This window comes from Furipterus horrens, unplaced genomic scaffold (assembly GCF_987537825.1).
Source record: "Furipterus horrens unplaced genomic scaffold, mFurHor1.1.pri manual_scaffold_5, whole genome shotgun sequence".
NCBI classification, from domain to species: Eukaryota; Metazoa; Chordata; class Mammalia; order Chiroptera; family Furipteridae; genus Furipterus; species Furipterus horrens.
This window is the reverse complement of record NW_028327175.1, coordinates 102,606,498-102,629,744: the sequence shown is the minus strand read 5'-3', so window position 1 is coordinate 102,629,744 and position 23,247 is coordinate 102,606,498. Positions and strand designations below refer to the sequence as shown.

General features: G+C 37.3%; 1 protein-coding gene and 1 pseudogene across 1 annotated transcript in view; both read left to right on the top strand.

Moving 5' to 3' along the window:
• The first annotated feature begins 3,301 nt into the window (after positions 1 to 3,301).
• Positions 3,302 to 4,056, top strand: LOC150009183 (RWD domain-containing protein 1 pseudogene; annotated as a pseudogene).
• A 2,319-nt stretch (positions 4,057 to 6,375) lies between these two features.
• Positions 6,376 to 23,247, top strand: part of ZNF713 (zinc finger protein 713) — a 33,689-nt gene continuing 16,817 nt past the window's right edge. The window contains exons 1-2 of the mRNA XM_090279130.1: positions 6,376 to 6,420; positions 22,531 to 22,613. Coding sequence (XP_090135256.1) covers positions 22,533 to 22,613 — 81 coding nt within the window. The 5' untranslated portion in view covers positions 6,376 to 6,420; positions 22,531 to 22,532. The remainder of the gene's footprint in view (positions 6,421 to 22,530; positions 22,614 to 23,247) is intronic.

Here is a 23,247-nt window from a genome sequence, read left to right as displayed (position 1 = left end):
ATTTATTTTGAAGTTGTGACTGCTAGAAAAATAAAGGATGAATAAGCCATGCACTCCAGAGGAGTAACAATGAGAAGGAAAAGAGAAAAAATAAGATAGTTTGGTGGTTAAAACTAAGATATAGAAAAACACACGTTTGAAAAAAGAGAAAACACCAATGAATTATTAAGACATAAATGAACATTATTTAACATAGCTCAATACTTACATATATATTTGATATTTTTGGTCAAGAAGAATTCTAAAACCAAGTTTTCACCCATTCATATATACTGTTCTCTCTTTCAATGTAAATTTTTATGTTAATTATTATATGTTTTCCCTAGAACAGATGCTCATCTTAAAATAGAACTTGGTTCCATCTTCCACTCAGTAAAGTAATAAGCAAGCAGTCACCCAACCACTTCCTAAAATAAACTGCATTTAAAAGTTATTTATTATCAGTACACAAAGTTCCATAAATATACACATCAAAATAGCACTATTCCTGTTACCTAATGGAAGGTTCAGGAGTATTAATTTGTTTTTCTTTGGTGTTAAATAGGAATAATCTCTTGCACTACTAAAAAAGTCTGCAGACTCAAGAAACATGCAATAATTATTTAAACCATAATAACATTTAACTCCTATTAGTTTGAAAGTTAATTCATGTCCAAGCATAAGCCTTTATCATTTAGGTTTATCTCAGTTTACTGAGCCAAGATTTTGAAACTACACAACCTTGTTGAAATACAGAATAAAGAGTTCTATTTGAAAGATGTACTCAACTATGTCTTCATCATCAGGTGTTTGTGTGGATGTGCACATTGGTTTTTCTGCCATGCCAGACTGAAGGAGCTGAAAACAAAGAACAAAACCCTTTTTAAAATTACCATAAAAATTCCTAAAAGATAATTTAGAGCAATAAGGGAGTCTAATATAGACATTATCCCAGGTTTTGGCTTTCAGTCCACACTGTTAATCTGTTTTAAATTGTGGCTGTTTTGAATCATAGATACAGAGAGGGTTGCCAGATGGGAGGGGGGTCGGAGGAAGGAAAAGGGAATAACGTACAAATTGGTAGTTACAGAATAGTCATGGGGATGTAAAGTACAGCATAGCAAATGGAGTAGCCAAAGAACATATGTGCAGGACCCATGGACAACAGTGGGGGGATTGCCTGAGGGAGTGGGGGTGCTGGGTGAAAGGAGGAAAAAGGGGGAAAACTGGAACAACTGTAATAATATAAACAATAAAATAGAATTTAAAAATAAAAAGTAAAAAGACTGTGAGCAAAGGAAAAAGATAAACTGTGGCTGTTCTGCTAGACAGGCTTCTATATAGCATATAATATTCAACTTATAATGTATAATATTACACTTAACCATAAACACGCAGAAAGCATCTAGAGAAAGGTTAACTCCCTTTTGAATCAAGAGGACAAAGAACATTCTTCTCTGGAGGGCTCTCTGGGCATGAAAAGGGAAATAGGGAATTTTAAAAAGCGCTAAAAGAACCAGGAAGACACTTAAAAGTACTTACCTTTCCAGAGCAGATTACCAGAGGACCCTGGAGGATTAGAGTGTACTTACTGAAAGAGAATTGGGAAAGCAGAGCTTATAACATCTAAACAAGTCTGTTAAGCACCAAACTAAATTAATGATAATTGTCATTTCTGAAGTATTTGTTACGCACTTAGTGTTGTGCTGAGTGTTCATGTGCTTTACCTCCTTTAGTCCTCATGGTAGATATGAGATACATATATTTTCATTGCCATATGCCAGGGCAGAAAATTCAGATTCAGAAAAATTAAATAACTTACCTGCCCAAGATCTCAGCTATGCAGCAGTTACAGCTCTGTACTGACTCCAAAGCTGGTGTTCTTGGTATTTGTGGACCAAATATTCACTGGGTTTGAAACTGTTTGAAACAAGGGAGGAGAGATAGGAGAGAACATGTTGTGCTGATTTATAAGCGAAACTCCCTTTGAAGGACATGCTACCCTACTTTTGAGTACGGCACAAAGACACAGAGAAAATGAGGCATATTTTTAAATAAAATATTATAGATGGGTATAGCAAAGAGAAAAGCAAACAACTAAAGAATGGCGCTGTATACCATGGTTTCTTCACTTGATATATCCTGAGGATTATCCCACTATATAACTTTATCTCACTTTTCCATAATGGTAAATAGTATTTTCTAATACAGAAAATGTTCTGCCATATAGCATAGTTTATTCTAGTCTAGTATATAAAGGGTTCTGTATTATTTAGCAGAATGTTAACAGTGAGTATTGTAGTGATTTTAAGTCTTTAATTGTAATCAACAATAAACATAACTGAAAAAAGGTTGCTCCTTGACTTCTTACTTTTTCTTTCTTAGAACTGAAAATAAGTTACTATAAATTCAAGAGTATTGAGATTCAGTTATGCAGGTAAAAAAGTTCTAGAGATCTGTACAACATGATGACTATAGTTAATAATAATGTATTATATACTTAAAATTTTCTACAAGAGTAGATACTAAGTGTTCCTACCCCACACACACAAAATGGTAAATATATGAGGTGATGAATATGTAAATTAACCTGCTTTGCCTTAAGCAAGCCCCATGCCTTGTTTCTGTGTATCTAGGTTAATAAGACTTTGAAATAAGCTGTAACAACCCTCATGAGAGCACATGATCTCGTTAACTATACTGTAGTCCAGTTCCCACATTGCTTCCTCCCACCTCCATGTAATCTTCCTTAGTTCCCCTCTTAATTTCAAATGCATAAAAGAAGCTGCAAAACTGTTTTAAACAACTCAACTACAACAGGAGGGCACACACAACTCACACAAAGGACACTCCTAGAGCACCTGGCTCCAGGGACCAGAGAGATTACACCACTGAGCCTCACAGGATACCTACTATGTAAGGCTGCTCCACCAAGACCAGGGGACCTATCAGATCTACCTAATACACATAAACCAACATGAGGAGGCTGCCAAAATAAGACAAAGAAACATGCCCCAAATGAAGAACCAGACAAAACTCCAGAAAAGTAACTAAATGAAATGAGACCACGAATCCCAGAGTTCAAAACACTGGCTATACAAATGCTCAATGAACTCAGGGAAGAAGAGATGAACTCGAACTTCAACAAATACATAGGAAACATAAAAGGGCAGGAGACTGGCTGTGGGCCCCAGGCCTCTCACCTGGGGACTCTGTGCCTGCACCCGCCAGGCGACTGCCCACTCTCCTAGTGTAGCGTGGTCCCGGCTGCAGCGTGCTGCCTGCGTGTCTGAGCAATCAATGCGCAGCAGCAAGGGTCAAGATGACAGACTCCAGCAACGAGGAGCTCAACAAGCTGAAGGCTCTGGAGCCCATCTACCTCAACTCCTTTACAGTATTACCAGGAAACTGTCCTAGCTTCACCATTACTGTGACATCTGAAGCTGGAGGAAATGTTGAAACTGTCCAGGCTACCCTCAAGTTTACATACAGTGAGAACTACCCAGATGAAGCCCCTCTTTATGAAATATTCTCCCAGGGAAATCTGGAAGATAAGGATGTCTCAGGCATTTTAAAATTATTAGCATTAATGCAGAAGAAAACCTTGGTATGGTGATGATCATTAGTGTCAACTGTGCAAGAAAAATTAAATGAAATAATGGATCAAATAAAAACTCGAAGAGAAGAAAAAAAACAAAAAGAAAAAGAAGCAGAAGAAGCAGAAAAACAATTATTTCATAGCACTCCTGTTACAATTGAGAATTTTTTAAGTTGGAAAGCCAAGTTTGATGCAGAACTCTTAGAAAATAAAAAGAAACAAATGAAAATAAAAGAACAAGCATGAAAAAAAATAAGTTAAGTGGGAAACACTTATTTAAAACAGATTATAATCGTGGCACATCTGATACCCAGTTCTTGGAGGATGCTGGAAACAATGTAGATGTAGATGAGTCTTTGTACCAGGAAAGGGATGACTTGGAGCTGTAAGATGATGAGGCTGATCCTGACTACAATTCTGCTGACCCAGAGAGTGACTTGACCAATGGATGGACCATCCTCATCTGCACAGGAGCTTGACTGCCACAGCATCTTTGGCTTTGCTGAGAGGGTGTTGATTTTCCTTTTTTTTTTTCCTAAGAAAAAATAATTTTCAAAATATTCCTCTGAAGCTTTCATCAACAAACTTAATAAAGTCACCTTAAATTTAAAAAAAAACAAAAACTGGCTGGAGAGGAATACAAGCAGACTCTAGGAGTAAAGACTAGCTCCTGTTGACAGGCAGCAAAGAAAGGGATACCCCAGTCCTACAACCGCAAGTAAGTAAATTCAATCAGCAATCTGAGTGAGACTAGAAGTATATTCTCACCTAGAGCCTCCAGAATGGAGCATAGCCCTGCTGGCATCTTAATTTTAGCCTTGCAAGACTCTAAACAGAGGACCCAGATGAATGAAACTATACCTGGATTTTTGCCTTACAAAACTACTACTGTGTTAATTGTAACTGACAAGGAACCTACCAAACCATCTACTCACTTTGGATCTTACAGGCAAGCTGAATACAGGCCAGATAGTACCATGATAATTGTGTCAGAAAGCAATAGTCAGAAAAATTAGAGAGCTCAATATGAAATATTTCATCACACTGGAATTTCTTCACAAAGGTAAAAAATGAAAATAAGATTACAACCAAAGTAAGTTTGCCAGGCTCCTGTGTATCAGCATATTTTATGGATACTGTTCAGTGTTGCTGTTCTTTTTATTCAGGAGTCAATGCCAATTTTGAAGTGACTAAAAAATTAGCATTTGTGAATAGTCTCTGTACAACTTCAGGAGAGACTATTTTTGAAAGAAGTTGAGAAAACCCTAATTTAGTACTACATCAAGTGGAATTTGCTAAGCAGGTACTTTGTGGAAAATATTTGAATCTACCATGGGTTATTAAAGTAATAATGTCAATGGTGAACTTTATTTGCTCTCACGGACTTAACCATTGTTAATTTCAAGAATTTTCATCAAAAATAGAAGTTAGGTATCCTGATGTAGCCCACTATATATGTAGCTAGTAGTTACATGGATTAAAAGTGGTAAAGTATTATGTGTGTGTTAAAGTTTTAAGATTTGACCTCAGTGCCAAGATCTAAATTTTTCTAAATGAGAAGAATTGCCCTCAATCACTTATCAAATATTGAATGGATTTGGAAATTAGCTATTATGCAAACTTGATTCTGTTTCTTAATGAAGTCAACCTAAAATTACAATGTAAAATGGCTATAGCATATAACTAAAGTCATTTTGATGACAACTAATACTGTTTGAGCAACAAGTGATGTCAAGCTGCTTTATATACTTGCAGTGCTGTCACGAGGTAAAACAGGAAGCGAGATCGCGTCCCCTCACAAAATTAGCAGAGGATACATTTTTCAAGCGCAAGCTATTGTTCCAATAGCATTTTCAGACCTCTGTGCAAGTGCAAAGGCATTCCCATAATTCAAAATCCGTTTAACTCTGCAGCTGAGGAGCTGCTTCTTAATCTTTATTTACAATAGAAGTGATTAATCTGACATTTCATGACATGCTATCGAAACAATACAACGGAATTCTATAAATGCCTTCCAAGCAATGAATGTGTTCAATATAAATCATGTGCTTACGAATATCAGTATTTGGCAGTATCTATCCATTTGAAAAGTTTTCAAAGATGTAAATACATATTTCGTTATAGACTAGCATTAACAGATGAACTTTTACAATCCATTTTGGTGATTCAACTAATTTTGAATGCAATTTAAGTAAAATGTTATCTCCACTAAAAGAATTCCATTCTTCTCATCAGTAGACCTGTGTTGCTAAAAAATTGTATTCAATCATTATTATTATAGAGTTTAGTCAATATAAAACGGCGGAGGGGGTGGGGGAGCAGTCTTCCAGAACTGCGGAGAACCAGAGCTCGTCCAGTTGCCTAGGGTTCGGCGCGGCGACCCCGCGCGGGAGCCCGGCAGTGGAGCGTTTCTGATTGGCAGGAGTTATGGGAGGGTCATCGCCACCGCTTCTTCTGCCCTCTCAGTAAGCGAAAATCTGTGGGGGCCCCGGGCGAAGTCCCAGGACCCCCGAGTTGCGGGCTCTGGTGAAGAGCAGACCCAGGAAAACCGATGGGAATTCCGAGGCGGCAGGTGGGAAGCGGTCCCCGCAGGGCGCCGTTGGCGCATGCGTACTCGGGTCCGAAGCCCGCGCGGCGGAGTCGCCATTGCGGGGTTTTCCCACAGAGCCTACTTGGCGCCGGGGCCCGGTCCAGCCCCAGGGGCCCAGGCGCTGGGAGTCATTGGTTCAGGCATTGGGGCACTCATCACCTTCTCCCGCCTCGGTTTGGGCGGGAGGCGGAGGCAGCGCGGAGGCGTGTCAGGGGGCGGAGCCGGCCAAAGGGCCCTTTGTCTGAGGAGTCCGGTGAGTGCGGCCCGCCATCGACCGAGCGGCGGGTCCGGGAAGGGCAGTCCGGTCGGAGGGTACCCCGGCCGCGGAAGCCGCCCCTGCGCTCGGACCCGGATCCCCGCAGCGGCGCCCCATCCTTCTCCGAGACCCTCTGTCCCCTCTTTCTTAAGAAGGCCTCTCCCATCCAAAGATTGTAAATGTATTTTCCCCTAATATCTTCTGCAATTTATTTTTGTGTGGGTGTGGGTGGGTATCATTTTTTGGAAAGTTCCCCCCAAGTCAAGATTATTAAAACATTCACCATTATTTTCTTAAAGTACTTTTAAAGGACTCAAAAAAATACCTTTTTTACATTTTTACTTAAGTTTTATTGGGTATTATTTAAGGGTCTTAGACTTTACAACTGGATACACAGCTAGGCAAAAACCCAGAACTGTTCCAAAGAAGTTGAAAGTTCTCATAGAAAAAAATAATAATACATTTGTGAGAATTTTCAGCCCTGCCTTCTTAGCCCTAGGATTGGTCCAGGATAGTTATCAGTCAGATGACAGGCAGGATGAGGATGCCAGGTGACCCGGAAGACGGGGCAATGAGGTATGGTTAGGTCAAGTGGTCTGGATAATAGGTGTTAGGTGGGTGTTTATGTGAGTCCTTTAGGGGTACGTGATTGGATAATTGAGTTTCAGGGGGGGAAAGGGTTATCTGGAGGTCCAGATGTACATCCAGGCATTGATACAGGACTGGAAAGTTCAAAGAGTTAAGTTCCCAGGCTAGTTAGAACAAGAATAGCCTTAAGTCGTGCGTCAACACTTGTAATGTTGATAATTTTAGTTTAAAGTGACTCTGTTTTGTATATTTCTTATCTTCACACTCTCCTTGCTATCAATTAAATTATTTTCCCACTGCATTGAAATGACACATTATATTCTGCAGTCAGGTGTGTACTTGGACCTGTTTTTAAATATATATATTTTTTAATCCTCAGCCAATAATTTTTTTTATTATTCATTTTAGGGGGGAGGGGGCACACAGAGAAAGAGAGAAAGAAAACAGCAGCCAGTTGCCTCCCTTATCCGCCCTGACTGGGAATCAAACCCGCAACCTTTTGGTGACCCGACAACACTCCAACCAACTGAGCCACCCGGCCAGGGCCGGACCTGTTTTTAGACTGTTTCTTTCACTGCTTTGACAATTTCTGCACTGATTCCATTTTGTTTTAATTTAAAATAGTTTTAATATGTAGTATAGCAAACTCCCCTTAATTATACCATTTGACATGATCTATTTTTAACTTACAAATTGTGTGAAGTGTAAAATGTACAAAAATTATATTTTTCTAAGAGACAGATTTGATCTATTGTTGAAAACTTACATGGTTTCCTGTCAAGATAATGTTCCCGTTTCTTAACAGTGCTCTCAAAGCCCTTTATAATCTTAATGTTGCATACTGCTTTGCCTTCTATCCTTGTGCTTTATGCTCTAGCCATCCCAAGCTACTCAAACAGGACACAAAACACTCTGGGAAAATTCATTAATTTGATTATATCAAAATTTTAAATTTCAGTATTTGAAAAGAACAAAGGCCTAAAAATAAGAGACATGAAGGAAATATTTGTAACATGTGTAAGAGATAAAGGATTAATGTTCCTAATATGTAAAGAACATATGTTAATAACAAAAAAGAAAGAAAATAGGCAAAGGATATGCACAGCATTTTATAAAAGAAATACGGCTAACTAATAAACAAAAATAAAGCTTAATCTCATAAGTAACCATAGGATGCAAATGAAGACAAATATTTTTAACCCACTAGACTAGTAAAATATAAATACATATATTAGTGATACAAAGTGCTGAGGAAAGTGGAGGAGGAGGGGTGAAATTGAGCACCAGCTATAAAATTGAAGAAGATAATTTCGAATGGGAATTTGACTATAACTACCAAAATGTTAAATGAGTTTAGACTATGGCTGAAAAAATTCTACTGTAGTATATGTTCTGTAGCAATACTTGTAAAAGTACACAAGGATATATGTACAACGATGTTCATTACAATACTGTTCCCAATTGTGAGAAGTTGGTAGAGGTCAAATGTTGATTAGGGATATAGTTAAATATGTTATGGTAGATCCATACAGTGTAATACTATCCTGCTATATAATACAATAAGGTAGTTTATTATCACATTAACAGACAGTGAAAAAGCTCTGAGACATTTAGTGAGTAAAGGATGTTGCAGAACAGTGCACATAGTATGGTGTGCATTATGTTAAGTATGGATGTGGTTATATGTGTTTGTAAATGCACAGAAAAGTATGTACACAAAGTGACAGACAGTGAATTACCTCTAGGGAGGGAAGTAGAGGAAGAGCTGAAGGATGCTAACATTTTACTCTGTATATATACTCTTGTGTTTTGTGTACTCATGTTTTCGTGTAGAATGTGTAAAAAATTTGTTAACATGTATAACTGTGTAAGAGAAAAACAAAACAAAAACCCTCACACACATTAAGGGACTAAAACCTGGATTTTATAATGCAGAAAATTTTTAAATTATCTCTTTTTAAAAAGCAAAAATAAAATACAAATGATAAATGAAGGCTATATTTGTTATTTATGTTATGAGGAGGGAGTTTTTGTTTACTATCTGTGTTCAGGGGTCCCCAAGACCACCCTGAGTTTCAATGATTTGCTAGAAAAACAGAACTCAGGAAAACTATATAATTACAATAACATAGATTACAGTAAAAGGAAACAGATTAAAATCAACAAAAATAGGGAAGGGACCAGCAGAGACCAGGTACAAGCTGTCAGTGTCCTCTCTCAAATAGAGTTGCACAGGTAGGGCTTAACCTGCTGAGGTCACGATCAAAAGAATTACAGTGCAGGTCATGTGTATCCGATACATTCTTTGCAAGTGTGTGCTGAAATGCAAAAAAAAATTTTAAGACACTGCAACTTTGCATTTATTTTACTTATATAGTAAAATACATGGTTTTCAACTTATTTTAAGCTACAATCTAGAAATTGTTAAGCAAAGAAACAGAAAAACAAAGAATAAAATTTTTTTTCAAATAACGGAAGCATGGATATGCTAAAAAATACAACCAAAAATGTATTCAACATTAATTAATCAGACTCTTTAGTAGTTGGCTTTGCAAGACATTTGTAACAGTCATCACAAACAATATAGCTATGCTCAAGGCACAAATATTTTTCATAACACTTGCAAAAATATTTTGATAAGCAACTTGTTTTGGATGCATAGCATCTTACACATCTTTTTCTGCTTGTAAAGGGAGCTGTATCTATGTTGTCGTTAGAATTTCTTAGTCGTGACCTTGAACCTGTGCACCTGATATATGTAACAATGTTTAAGAAAAGAGTTTGTTTGCATCTCTCAGATCAGCCGCGACCTCTGCAGGGTTAATTCTCCCAGCAATGAAAATGACAATGTGTATGCAGTATTGCCGACCAGGGAAGCTCATCCAAATCATGGTGTCCAGAGTATTTACTGAAAGTTGGTCATGTGGGTATGGCTGACCTTCAGAGGGCAAGCTAACACCACATGGACCAAGGTTTCCACCATACATCCCATTATTAGCATAAACTTTCTGACCTATCCCAAAGCCTCAAGTAAACAGACACTCTTAACAGGCAGAATGTTCCAAGTGCTTAATAGATTATCTCCCAGGAGCGAGGCCAGGGTCAAACCTTTCCTTGGAATGTGCAGAATTTGGATATGCTCTGTTAATCCTTTACTGCTTAATAAGCTCTGTAATAAAGAACTCTTACAAATCAATAAGAAAAAGACAGTATGGTAGAAAAGTAGATAAATGACATGGAAGGGTAATTTATAAAAGAAAAATATAAAAGCTAAAAATAGAAAAACTTCTGCCTCACATCTTATCTAAGAATTACATGATAAAGCAGCAACTAAATAGTATTTATATATTAGATTTTTTTAAATCCTCACTTGACATGCTTATTGATTTTAGAGAGAGGGGCATGTAGGGAGAGAGGGATAGAAACATTGTCCCATTGATGTGAGAGAGGAACATTGATCAATTGCCTCTCATGCTTGCCCTAACTGGGGACCAAACCTGCAACCCAGTCATGTGCCCTGACCAGAAATTGAAACTGTGACCCTTTGGTTCATGGACAACATTCCAACTAACTGACTCACACTGGCCAAGGCTATGTATTAGATTTAAAAAGAATAATGCCTAACACTGGCTAATGGTTACTCTCATATATTGTTGATAAATATGTAATATGATACAACCTTCCTGAATAGCATTTTGCCTTCTTCCTAGCTCAGTAGTTTCACTTCTAAAGATTTATCCTAAGGAAATAAGCAAACAAAATGATGCTAAAACTGTGGAAGGAAGGATGGAAGCAAGCAAGCAAGACCCAGTCGGTGGGGCTTAGTTGGTTGAGCATCATCCTGCAAACGGGGAGATTGCCTGTTCGATTCCTGGTTGGGACCCATGCCTGGGCTGCCAGCTTGATCCTGAGTCAGGGTGCATACAAGAGTGCAGCCAATCAATGAGTCGTGTCTCTCACATCAATATTTCTCTCCGTCTTTTTCTCACTCCCTTCCCTTCTTTCTGAAATAAAAAATAAAATTAAAAAATTTAAAAGACAGAACCTAAATATCTATTAATAATCAAACAAATGTGGGTATTTCATACAATGGAATATACAGTGGATCTATTTTTAATGAATATTTAGATTTTATTTTCTGTCACGAAGTGATAGACACAATTTAATCAATTAAATTGGGTTTCAAAAAGAAAAGTATACATATACATATGCCATATTATAATGTATGTGTGTGTGTGTGTGCATAGTAGAGCCTGAAAAGATATACCCCCCAAATGTTACTGGTTATCTCTGGATAATGACATTATAGTTGATTTTCTCTATGCTTCTCTATATTTAGTAAAGCTTTTGTTCTAATATTTGTCAGAAAATAAAATGAAGGTGTTTCTATGGTAGACAAGGGGCGTAGAGAAAGATCACTTCACAGCTGTGTGAAGAAAATATTGGGTTAACATCAAGGACCAGTTAGTTGGGTGTGGCAGTAATTACAGTGAGAGATGATAGTGGCCTGAATCAAGGTAGTGGAAGTGAATATGGAACTTTCACTGCATGTTTAAGAGGGTAAATTTACAAGGATCTGACTTTTGACTGGGGAGAGAGAATAAGGGAAAGAATGGGAAGTCAGGGATGGCATTTCAGGTTTCAGGTTTAGTGGTGCTATTTATTGAAATAGAGACTATGATAGGAGAGTATGAATAATATGTGACATGTCAATACAGCTAACTATGTGCTGTGCTCTAAATAATCACAGATATTCACTCCCTTAATATTTACAACCACAAGGTAAGTACTGGTATTCCTAGTTTTATAGATGAGGAAGTTGAAGCATAAAGTTGAGTCACACAACCAAACTCACACAGCTAGCAAGTTGTGGAGTCAGGAATCAAACTCAATCAGTTTGGCATACTTTATGGTAAATATATGGCAAGAGACTTAAGAGAGAATGAGTTTTGAACATGTTCCACTTAAGTAATCTGAGAGACATCTACATGGGAATGTTCAGTAAGGTGGTTGAGTATTTATACGGTTATGTAGCTCAGAAAAGATGATCAGTGAAGCTATGGCAATGGGTGAAGCCACCTGAGAGTAGATAGAATAAAAATAGAAGAGAATGAATGCAAACACAAATGGACTTAACTACATTATGAATGAATGACATAACCACACTGAAGTAAGTGGCAAGAAAAAAGAACTAACCTACATAACATCAGGAAACAATATCTTGACTGGAAACTATAAGTCTAAAGACAAAGAGAAATCTACATAAATGTAATAAAGTTAGTAAATATGTTTCTCATAGGGGTGTGAGTTAGAAATTTTGAAGCTACTTATTTATATACCAAAATTGAATAAAGAAATAAGTATATTGTAGATGGTGAGAGCCAACAATTCTTCACGTTGAAGAAAGAAGATACCAATGAGGAAAGAAGGAAGACTAAAATGATCCTGTGTAGCTTTGTGCATTTATACCTTTGATAAAACAGAAAAGTAAAATATTTATTTTGAAAGGGAAAAAAATTTAATAAAATAAAATGGAAGGAAAGATAAAGAGCTTCCCAGAAAAGAAAAAAGATAAGGAGTTCATCACCATCAAACCAGAGTTACAAGAAATGTTAAAGGGATTTCTTTACAAAGAAGGGGAAAAACGAACATATAAATAATGAAATGGCAATAATTATGTACCTATCAGTAATCACTTTAAATGTAAATGAATTAAATGTTCCAGTCAAAAGAGGTAGGGTAGCTGAATGAATAATAAAACAAAACTCATATGCTGTCTACCAGAGACACACATCACATCAAAAGATACACAGAGACTGAAAGTAAAGGGATGGGAGAAGATTTTCACGCAAATGGAAAATAAATAATAGCTGGGGTATTAATACTTACATCAGACGAAATAGACTTTAAAACAAAGGTTATAATAAGAGACAAAGAAAACTTTGTAATGATAAAGGGATCAATCCAATAAGATGATATAAACTTGGTAAACATTTATGTGGCCAACATAGGAGCACCTGAATATATAAAACAAATATTGATTAACATAAAGTGAGAGATTGACAGTAATATAGTAGTTTTAGGTGACTATAATACTCCATTGACAGCAATGGGTAGATTTTCCAGACAGAAAATTAACAAACAGCAGACATCAATTACACCTTAGACCAGATGGATATAATTTATATTTATAGAACATTTCACCCCCAGAGAGTAAAATATACCTTTTTTCTAGCACATATGGACATTTCCCAGGACAGACCACATGTTAAATTTAAGAAGATCAAGCATGTTTTCTGATCACAATTATATGAAACTAGGAATCAATTACAAGAAAAAAAAGAAAACCACACAGACACATGAAGGCTAAATGAAATCTTAAACAATGAATGGGTTGACAATGAGATGAAGAAATCAAAAGATATTTTGAGACATAACAACACAATATATAGGACACAGTGAAAGCAGTCCTAAGAGGGAAATTCATAGCAATACAAGCCTACATCAAGAAACAAGAAAAATCTCAAATAAACAATTTAACTTTATACCTAAAGGAGCTAGACAAAGAACAACAAACAAAGACCAAAGTGAACAGAAGGAATGAAATAAACATTACAGCAAAAATAAATGAAACAGTCTATAAAAACAATACAAAATATCAATAAAACCAAGAACTGGTTCTTTAAAAAGATAGACAGAATTGATAAATCTTTAACTAAACTCATCAAGGAAAATGAGAAAGAACCCAAATAAATAAAATTAGAAATGAAATAGAAGTGACAACTGACACTACAGAAATACAAAAGATTATAAGAAAATACTACAAACATGCCATCAAATTGGGCAATCTAGAATGGATAAATCCCTAGACACATACAGCCTTCCAAGACTGAATCAAGAAGAAAGAAAATCTGAACATACCAGTTACTTTTAACAAAATTGAATAAGTAATAATAATAATAATAAATCTCACAACAAACCAAAGTCCTGGACCAGATGGTTTTACAGGTGAATTTTACCAAACTATTCCAAAAAATTCAAGAGGAGAGATAGCTCCCAAGTTCATTTTATGACACCAGCATTACTCTGATTTCAAAACAAGACCAATATATTTCAAAAAAGAAAATTATAGGCCAGTATCTCTGATGAACATAGATGCAAAAATCCTCAACAAAATATTAGCAAACCAGATTTAGTAATATACTAAAAAGATCATACAGCGGATCCAAGATGGCGACAGAGTAGATGAAAGCTACACTCACCTCCTCCAAGACGAAACTGGAATTACAACTAAAATATAGAAAAAACACCCTTAATAATCAACTGAAGGCTAGCTAAAGAGAAGTCTTATAACCAAGGATTTAAAGAAAAAGCCACAGGCAGAAGCTGAGATTCTGAAGGGACCTCTCAGCTGCAGAGGTTCTTGCTGAGAAGAGTAGGGCTTCAGGCCCAAACCAAGTTCCCCAGTCCAGACCACAAGAACTGGGGACTGGTACCCACATAATACCTGGCTATGAAAATTGTCAGGGAATCTGTTTGCCAGGGAGAGACAAGAGTCTACTAGAGACACAGGCACCCTCTTAAAAAGCCAGTGCACAAAATCTAGTGCACAGCCACTCACCCTGGGTTCTGGCAGAGGAAAAGTGAAGCAGACTAGAGGGTGGCATGAGGAGAGACTGGGATTTGTGGCTCTGGGGAGAGAACTAAGGTGATAGCTGCCAGAATCCCTGTCACTCTCCCACACCACAGATACTACCTTTCTTGGTGGAGCACATCCCCCTCCTTATGGCATCAGCCTTAGAGAATGCAATAGCCCCACACTCTTGACCCTACAGAGTTTGCACCTACTGAGGAGTCAGCTGTCTGGGCTGGGGTGTAGAGATCTGGGAAGACTCTGGATTCTGTGGTTTTGGTGTGGGGCCAGTCCTCTCACCTTCCTGTGAACCTGACCAGCACCTCCTCCCCTGGGAGATCCACTAGCCCCACCCTCAGGGCTCCTAGTAGCTTCACCCTCCTGAATCCTGGTGGCTGTGCATTGCTGAGGTCTGGGCAGAATCTGAGAGACTGAGCTGTGTGACTCTGGGGCAGGGACTACTACCCCAACCTTCCCCCAAGCTTGACTAACACATCCCCCTCATGGAAGACCCACTAGCCCCACCCTCCTGATTCCCAGCTGTCCTGCCCTGCTGAGCTTGGTCTCCCAGGAAGAATCTGGAACAGACTGAGTTCTGTGGCTCTAGGACAGGGAACAATTTTTCTTTACATACTCAACCAGGGCAGAGCCCTCCCTTCACACAGCCAAATCGTGGTCTGTTTGGGCCTGATAAACTATGCTGGCCTCACACGAATGACTCCCTGAAACCAAACCCTAACACAAAGGTGTGTGAACAATCAGCAGGTGGCAGATAGAGTCAGTATATCCTGGGACATTTGTCAAGCTCCCTTAGACTCAGCACTGGCATGAATTTGAACCTGTATTAACCTGGTGAACATCACTCGCCCCTAAGTGTTGACTCACTGAAACCTACCTCATGCAACTCAAGTATCACAGGTAGCATCTGACATTGGTCTGCAACAGAGTCCCTCACAAGAGACCCCAGAACCAACATACCCAGTGGCCAGCTTCAGACAACATGATAGCCGGATCCAATTAGATTCACAAGTGGCATATCCAAAGAGAGATATTGGCAGGCACCAGATTCTGCTAAGACAGAAATCCTCTTCATGTGGTCAGCACCTCATACACTGTGGGTAGGGTTGATTCTTGCAGTCACCCAGCCTGATAGTGAACCTCATACACAAATGGACCAGTAGCAATCAAGACTCAATTACAGCAAGAGGGCCCACATAACCCACACAAGGGACATTCCTGGAGCACCTAGCTCAGGTGATCAAGGAGACTGTGCCACTGGGTCCCATGGAACATTTACTACAAAACACCACCCTACCAAGACACGGAGTCATAGTAGATCTACCTAATACATAGAAACAAATACAAAGAGGCAACCAAATGAGAAGACAAAGAAATATGCTCCAAATTAAGGAAAAGGAGAAATCTTCAGGAAAAGAACTAAATGAAATGGAGGTAAGAAATTTATTAGATATAGAGTTAAAAAAATGGTTATAAGAATGCTCAGTGAACTTAGTGAGAATTACAACAACATGAAAAAGGACATAGAAACTATGTTAACAAACCAGTCAGAAATGAAAAATACAATAACTGAAATGAAGAATACACTAGAAGGGATAAACAGTAGGTTGGATGAAGCAGATGATCATATCAGTGATTTGGAAGACAAGGTAGCAAAAACACCCAGTAAGAGCAGCAAAAGAAAAAAAAGAAAGAAACAATTGTTAAAAATGAAGATAATTAAAGGGTTCTTTGGGACAACATGAAGTGTAACAACATCTACATCAAAAGGAGAAGAGAGAAAGAGTGAGAGGTTGAGAAATAATGACTGAAAACTTCCCTAACCTGGTGAAAGAAAAAGACACACAAGTCTAGAAAGTGCAGAGAGTCCAAAACAAGATTAACTCAAACAGGCCCACAGCAAGACACATCATAAGTAAAATGGCAAAGAGAATCTTAAAGCAGCAAGAGAAAGACAATTACCTGCAAGCAGCTCCCATAAAACTGATAGCTGATTAAATATCGTCGGCAGCCGTCCGTCTCGAGAGACGATGGTGTAGCTTCTTAAGAGTCTATCTGCACCGCCGAGAATGGTTGTGCAGTCCGACTCGGGAGTGACACGGTATCTGTCTCCTCCCGTGTTGAAGCTACAGAGCCTGGGCAGGGTGATATGGAGGGTCTGCTGTTGACCATGCAGCAGACCCCCCCTCTCTTCACAGCTGAAGGGTCCAAGGGAAAGACGGAGTCAATACAGCTTGGTTTCAGACCAGAAAGGATTGGCTTGAAATATACAAATTGATGAAAAGGAAGGACCTGAAACCTAGGCTACATTACTCAGCAAGGCTCTCATTTAAAATTGGAAGAAAAATAAAGAGCTTCCCAGATAAGAAAAAGCTAAAGGAATTCATTACCGCCAAGCCATTATCACAAGAAATATTAAAGGATTGTCTTTAAGAAGAAGGAGAAATACAAAAATAAAACAGAGGAACAAAGTTATAAAGAATAATGGCAATAAGTACATACCTAAAGGAATCACTTTCAATGTAAATGGCTTAAATGCTCCAATCAAAAGGTAAAGAGTAGCTGAAAGAACAAGGAAACAAGACCCATATATATGCTGTCTACAAGTGGTCCACCTCAGAACAAAAGATACACACAAACTAAAAGTAAAGGTATGGAAAAAGATATTTCGTACGAATGGAAATGAAAAAAAGCCTGGTGTAGCCATACATATATCTGACAAAATAGACTTTAAAACAAAAGCACTAGTAAGAGACAAAGAAGGACACTACATAATGATGAAGTAATTTAACAAGAGGCTATAACTCTTATAAATATTAACGCACCCAACATAAGAATAACTAAATATATAAAGCAAATCTTCCTGAAAATAAAGGGAGAGATTGATACTACGGCCATCATAGTAAGGGATTTTAACACTCCATTGACATCAAAGGATAGATCTTACAGACAGAAAATCAACAAGGAAATGGTGGCCTTAAATGACACACTAGGTCATATACATTTAATTGATATCTTCAGAGCATTTCACACAAAGCTTGATATACATTCTTTTCAAGTGCACATAGAACATTTTCTAGGATAGACAACATTTAGGACACAAAACAAGACTCAGTAAGTATAAGAAGATTGAAATCATATCAGGCATCATCTCTGACTATAATGCTATGCAACTAGAAATCAATCACAAGAAAAAAAACTGAAAAATACACGAACACATGTTACTAAACAGTGAATGGATTAACAATGAGATCAAAGAAAAAATTCAAAGTATATCTTGAAACACATGAAAGTGAGAACGCAACAACCCAAAATGTATGGGAGGGAAATTCATAGCATTACCGGACTACCTGAGAAACAAGAAAAATCTCAAATACACATATAACAATACACTTAAAGGAACTAAAAATAGAAAAACAAACAAAGTCCAATGTTAGTAGAAGGAAGGACGTAATAAAGATGAGAGCAAAAATATATGAAATTGAGTTTTAAAAAAATAAAGATCAATGAAACCAACAGATGTCTTTTTCAAGATAAACAAGATTTTAAAACCTTTAATCAGACTGATCAAGAAGAGAGAAGACCCAAATAAGTAAAATCAGAAATGAAAGAGAAGTAATAAATGACACCAAAAAAAAATACAAAGGATTGTAAGAAAATATTATGAACAATTATATGCCAAAAAATTGGACAATCTGAATGAAATGGATAAGTCCCTAGAAACATATTGTTCTGCAGATGCTCAAGGCCTGGCAGGTTCAACTTGGACTCAGGCAGCTGGAAGAAAAGATGCAGAATTGAGGGGATATCTGACATGCTTTTATTATGGGTACTGGAACATTCAGTATCTGTACTTGTTCACTCCCTCTCCATATACTATGCATCGACAAAGCCAGCTGCTTGCCATAATATGACATCAATGGTTATATAACTGCAAGTGCTCTGTGCATGTAAGTCTAATTATTATCTCTAAGCTGCTCATGCCTGGACATCCAGGTGAGGGAGCCTGACTGACTCCATTTTTCCCACACATACCATCTCAGCAAAATCATAAAATCTAAATAGACAGATTAAAACTAGTGAAATTGACCAGTAATTATGAAACTCCCAACAAAAAAGTCCTGGACTGGATGGCTTCACAGGTGATTTTAATGAAACAAAGAAGAGAAGCCTGGGGTAGTGATTTAGCAAAACAGAAAAAAAGAAAAAACTCATGAACATGGACAACAGTGTGGAGATTTTGGGAGGTAGGTGATAGGTAGAGGTGGAAGAGGGTATAGTGGGTATAAATGGTCATGGAAAAATGCAATAAAATATATGCCATAAAAATAGGAAAATTAACATTCAAAGAAGAATAAACACCTGTCCTTTTCAAACTATTCCAAAATATTCAAGAGAAAGGAAAACTGCCAAGCTCATTTTACAAAGCCAGCATTATCCTAATTCTAAAACCAGATGAGGACACTACAAAGAAGATTATAGGCCAATATCCCTGATGAACATACATGCTAAAATCCTCCAAAAATATTAAAAACTGGATCCAGCAATACACTAAACAGCTCATATAATATTATGAAGTAGGATTTATTCTGCAGATGCAAGGTTTGTACAATATCTGCAAATCAATAAACATGTTTCTGCACATAAACAAAATGAAGTTTAAAACCACATGATCATATCAATAGTTGCAACAAAACCACTTGATAAAATCCAGACCCATCTATGATAAAAGCACTCAGCAAAGTGGAAATGGAATATACCTCAACATAGTAAGGATGCATGTGACACACCCACAGCCTACATCATACCCAATGGGCAAAAACTAAAAGCATTTCCCTTAAGAACAGGAACAACACAAGATGTCCACTCACCATTCTCATTTAGCATAGTACTGGTGATCCTAGCCATAGCAATCAAATAAGAAGAAAAAATAAAAGGCACTCAAATAGGAAAGGAAGAAATAAAACTGTCATTATTTTCAGATGACATGATACTGTTTGTAGGGAACCCTAAAGATTCTACAGAAAAATATTAAACTGATAAATGAATTCAGTAAAGTAGCAGGTTACAAAATTAATATCCAGTAATCAGTTGCACTTTTATACACCAGTAATGAACTATCTGAAAGGAAAACTAAGAAAACAGTCCCATTCACAATGACTTTAAAAAGAAAAAAATACCTATGAATAAACTTAACCACAAATGCGAAAGACGTGTACTTGGAAAATAATAAGATACTGAAGAAAGAAAATGAAGAAGATACAAATAAGTGGAAGCATATACCGTGTTCATGGATAGGAAGAATTAATGTCATTAAAATGTCCATATTACCCAAAGTAATCTATAGATCCAATGCAATGCCTTTCAAGATACCAATGACATATTTCACAGAACTAGAACAAATATTCCAAAAATTTATATGGAATCACAAAAGACCCTGAATTGCAGCAGCAATCTTGAGAAAGAACGACAAAGTTGGAGGAATCATACTACCTAATATCAAACTATACTACAAGGCCATAGTAATCAAAACAACATGATACTGGCATAAAAGACACATTGATCCATGAAATAGAACAGAGCCCACAAATAAACCCATGCTTTTATAGTCAATTAACATTTGACAGAGGAGGCAAAATCATACAATGAGCTAGAGATAATTTGTTCAATAAATTCTGTTGGGAAAATTGGACAGTTACAATGAAAAATGAAACTAGACCACCTTCTTATACCACACACAAGAATTAATTCAAAATGGATTAATAACTGAAATGTTAGACTTGAAACCATAAAAATCCTACTAGTCTTCATGTCATGATATGGTCTCTTCTATAAATTCTTGGTTCTAAGGGTCCTCTCCAGCTAATCCTCACTTGGTTATTCAGGATGATTTTTTACAATTTAGTTGTAATTCCAGTTTGGTCCTGTAAGGAAGTTAATGTAGCTTCCACCTACTCCCCTGCCATCTTGGATCCCTCTCTTAAAGTGCTTTTAAATTTCTCCTGAAAGGTCTGTCTCTTATGAACTGGTTGTAACATGTTAGATTTATGCCATGTCTTGTGCAGTAAATGGTCTCCTTACCTAACAGGGCCATTTCACTAGAACTGCAGTTTTTTTCTTCCTTCCTTCCTTCCTTCCTTCCTTCCTTTCTTCCTTCCTTCCTTCCTTCCTTCCTTCCTTCCTTCCTTCCTTCCTTCCTTCCTTCCTTCCTTCCTTCCTTCCTTCCTTTCTTTCTTTCTTTCTCTCTCTCTTTCTTTTTCTTTCTTTCTTTAATTGCTTCTCAAAAATGGATTCATTTTTTATTTCCATCACTAGTTTTCGAGTGAAGTTTTTCAGGCCAACTTTTGTGAGCAGAAAAAGAATGTATTCTTTCATGATTTTTAGCAAACCAATACATTTCACTCTGTTGTTAGTATTGGTGAAAGTCACTGGGAAAGGACCACATGTTTTCTCTCCTAAGAAGAGATTAGGAAAGGATTATGCTCAAGTTTGTTGTAGTTGATGCATCGGTACATCTCTGCTTTTTGTAATGTGTGAATCTGAGAAATTCTAAAAATGCTTTTTGATTCTTTTAAATAATTTCATATTCTACTGTGCTCTGTCTTCATGAATGAATAGTTTATATGTCTATTTACAAAGTGTAGATCCACAGTCTGTAATAGCTGGATTTCTTCTGCCTATTCTGGTGCATGTCATTACAGGTGCTCAACCTGAAATTGTATCTTACAAGATCCCTTCCAGGAGACAGATTTGAAATGATAGTGAAGTATGTACATGATGGATTGATGCCTTTTGGTTAAAAAAAATAATAGTAACAACCACCTTGAATAAGGCATTATTCTGAGAGTGGCTGGCTGCCTCTGGGAAGCAGAAATCATTCTTGTGGCTATCCATTGGCTCCTGGGACTCTCATCAGAAACGAGGCACCTTTAATACTTGGGAGTGACTGTTCCCCATAGGCACTGAAAAATCAGCTTTTAGGGACTGAAAGGGCTACTGAAGCTATTTGTACAACTTAAGAACTCCAAAGCGTAGTAATCCTAATGGAGGACTGAATCCAGGTACTCAAAAAAGAAGGTGAATATTCTGATAATATGAAAAGAGTAAAATCTCCTTTGTGTATTAGAAGGATCGTCTAAAGAGAGCAGAGGAGAGATCTCTAGAGTTTGAGCTTGGGATTGAATTTATCCCCTTACTGAGTTAAGAATAAGCCCTCAATAGAGGTTCTTTGCATCATTTCATCTCAATGGTTCTCATTTCCCTCTCACAATCACTTGGAGACTTTAGAACTTAAAATGCTGTTGCCTATACAATTAAAAAAAATTCTTTTATTTATTGATTTTGAGAGAGGAAGAGAAAGGAAGAGAGACAGAGAGAGAGAAAGAGAGAAATATCAATTTCTTGTTCCACTTATTCATGCATTCACTGGTTACTTCTTGTATGTGGGTTGCTATATGAACCCACAGCCTTGGCATATGGGAGCAATGCTCTAACCAACTGAGCTAACCGACCAGGGCCCCACACCAATTTGGATAAAATTGGATTTAACCAAATCTCTGGGAATGGGGGCCAAACATTGGCATCTTTTTAAAATTCCCCAAGTGTGAAGCTAGGGCTAAAAACCACTGAACTCTTGAACTTCCTATAAGCCCCAATAAATGGAGTTGTACCACAGAAGAGAGAAGTCCTGAGAGAATATAATAGAGGAACAAGAATGTCACAGTTAAGTCACTCACCTTTAGAGCTTATGTCTTTGAGGACTTCTCTCTAAACTGTCTGCCATCCTAACACAAAGCAAAAGCTCCAAGTTTTAGGTTCAACCTTAATATCATGTATTGACAAGATGCTTTTTCTCTTCTTTTTCTCAGTTATGCCTTCTCAGAATGCTTTTAAGGAAGGGAACATGGAAAAGAAGGAAATGAATGATAGATCACAGATAGTTAGGTCCCAGGTAAGTTTAGTTTTACTCTTCTCTGAAATGCTATTATAGTTCTCAGAATGTGAACACTGTTATTTTTCAATTCTCGGAAGTGCTAAACCCCAGAATTCCAAAGCCCTTGAAACTCTTGTGACAGATGATAATCTCTATTGGATGTTTCCCAGTCACCTTATATACCCCTTTATAGCTGTTTTCCTCTTCAGCATTCTTCCCAGTCAAGTACTCATGTTGGTGCAAGATGTTGTAAAGGAAACAAACAAAACAAAACAAAAAAGCCATAGACTGTCTTATAATCACTCTTCACCTAAACAGCTCACCAGAATTCAAACAACAGTATAAGCAATGAATGATGTCCAGGTCACTGGTTGGAACTAATGGCATTATTAAATATGGCTGAGAACATCTGCTGCCACAAGTTAATTTTTATCTAGAACCTCATATATTTTCTAAAACCTGTTTAAGTCTGTTGTTAGAAGTCTATAATTTGATTTAGTATTATGTAAACTGAAGAGATATTACTGTTTCTATGAAAATTAGTAGGATGTTTTGGGAAGATTCAGTAAATATCATTTTATTTTAATTGCTATCAAATTAAGTGTGAGCAAAATTATAAAACACTGATGGGAAAATCATAAAAATCTCAGAA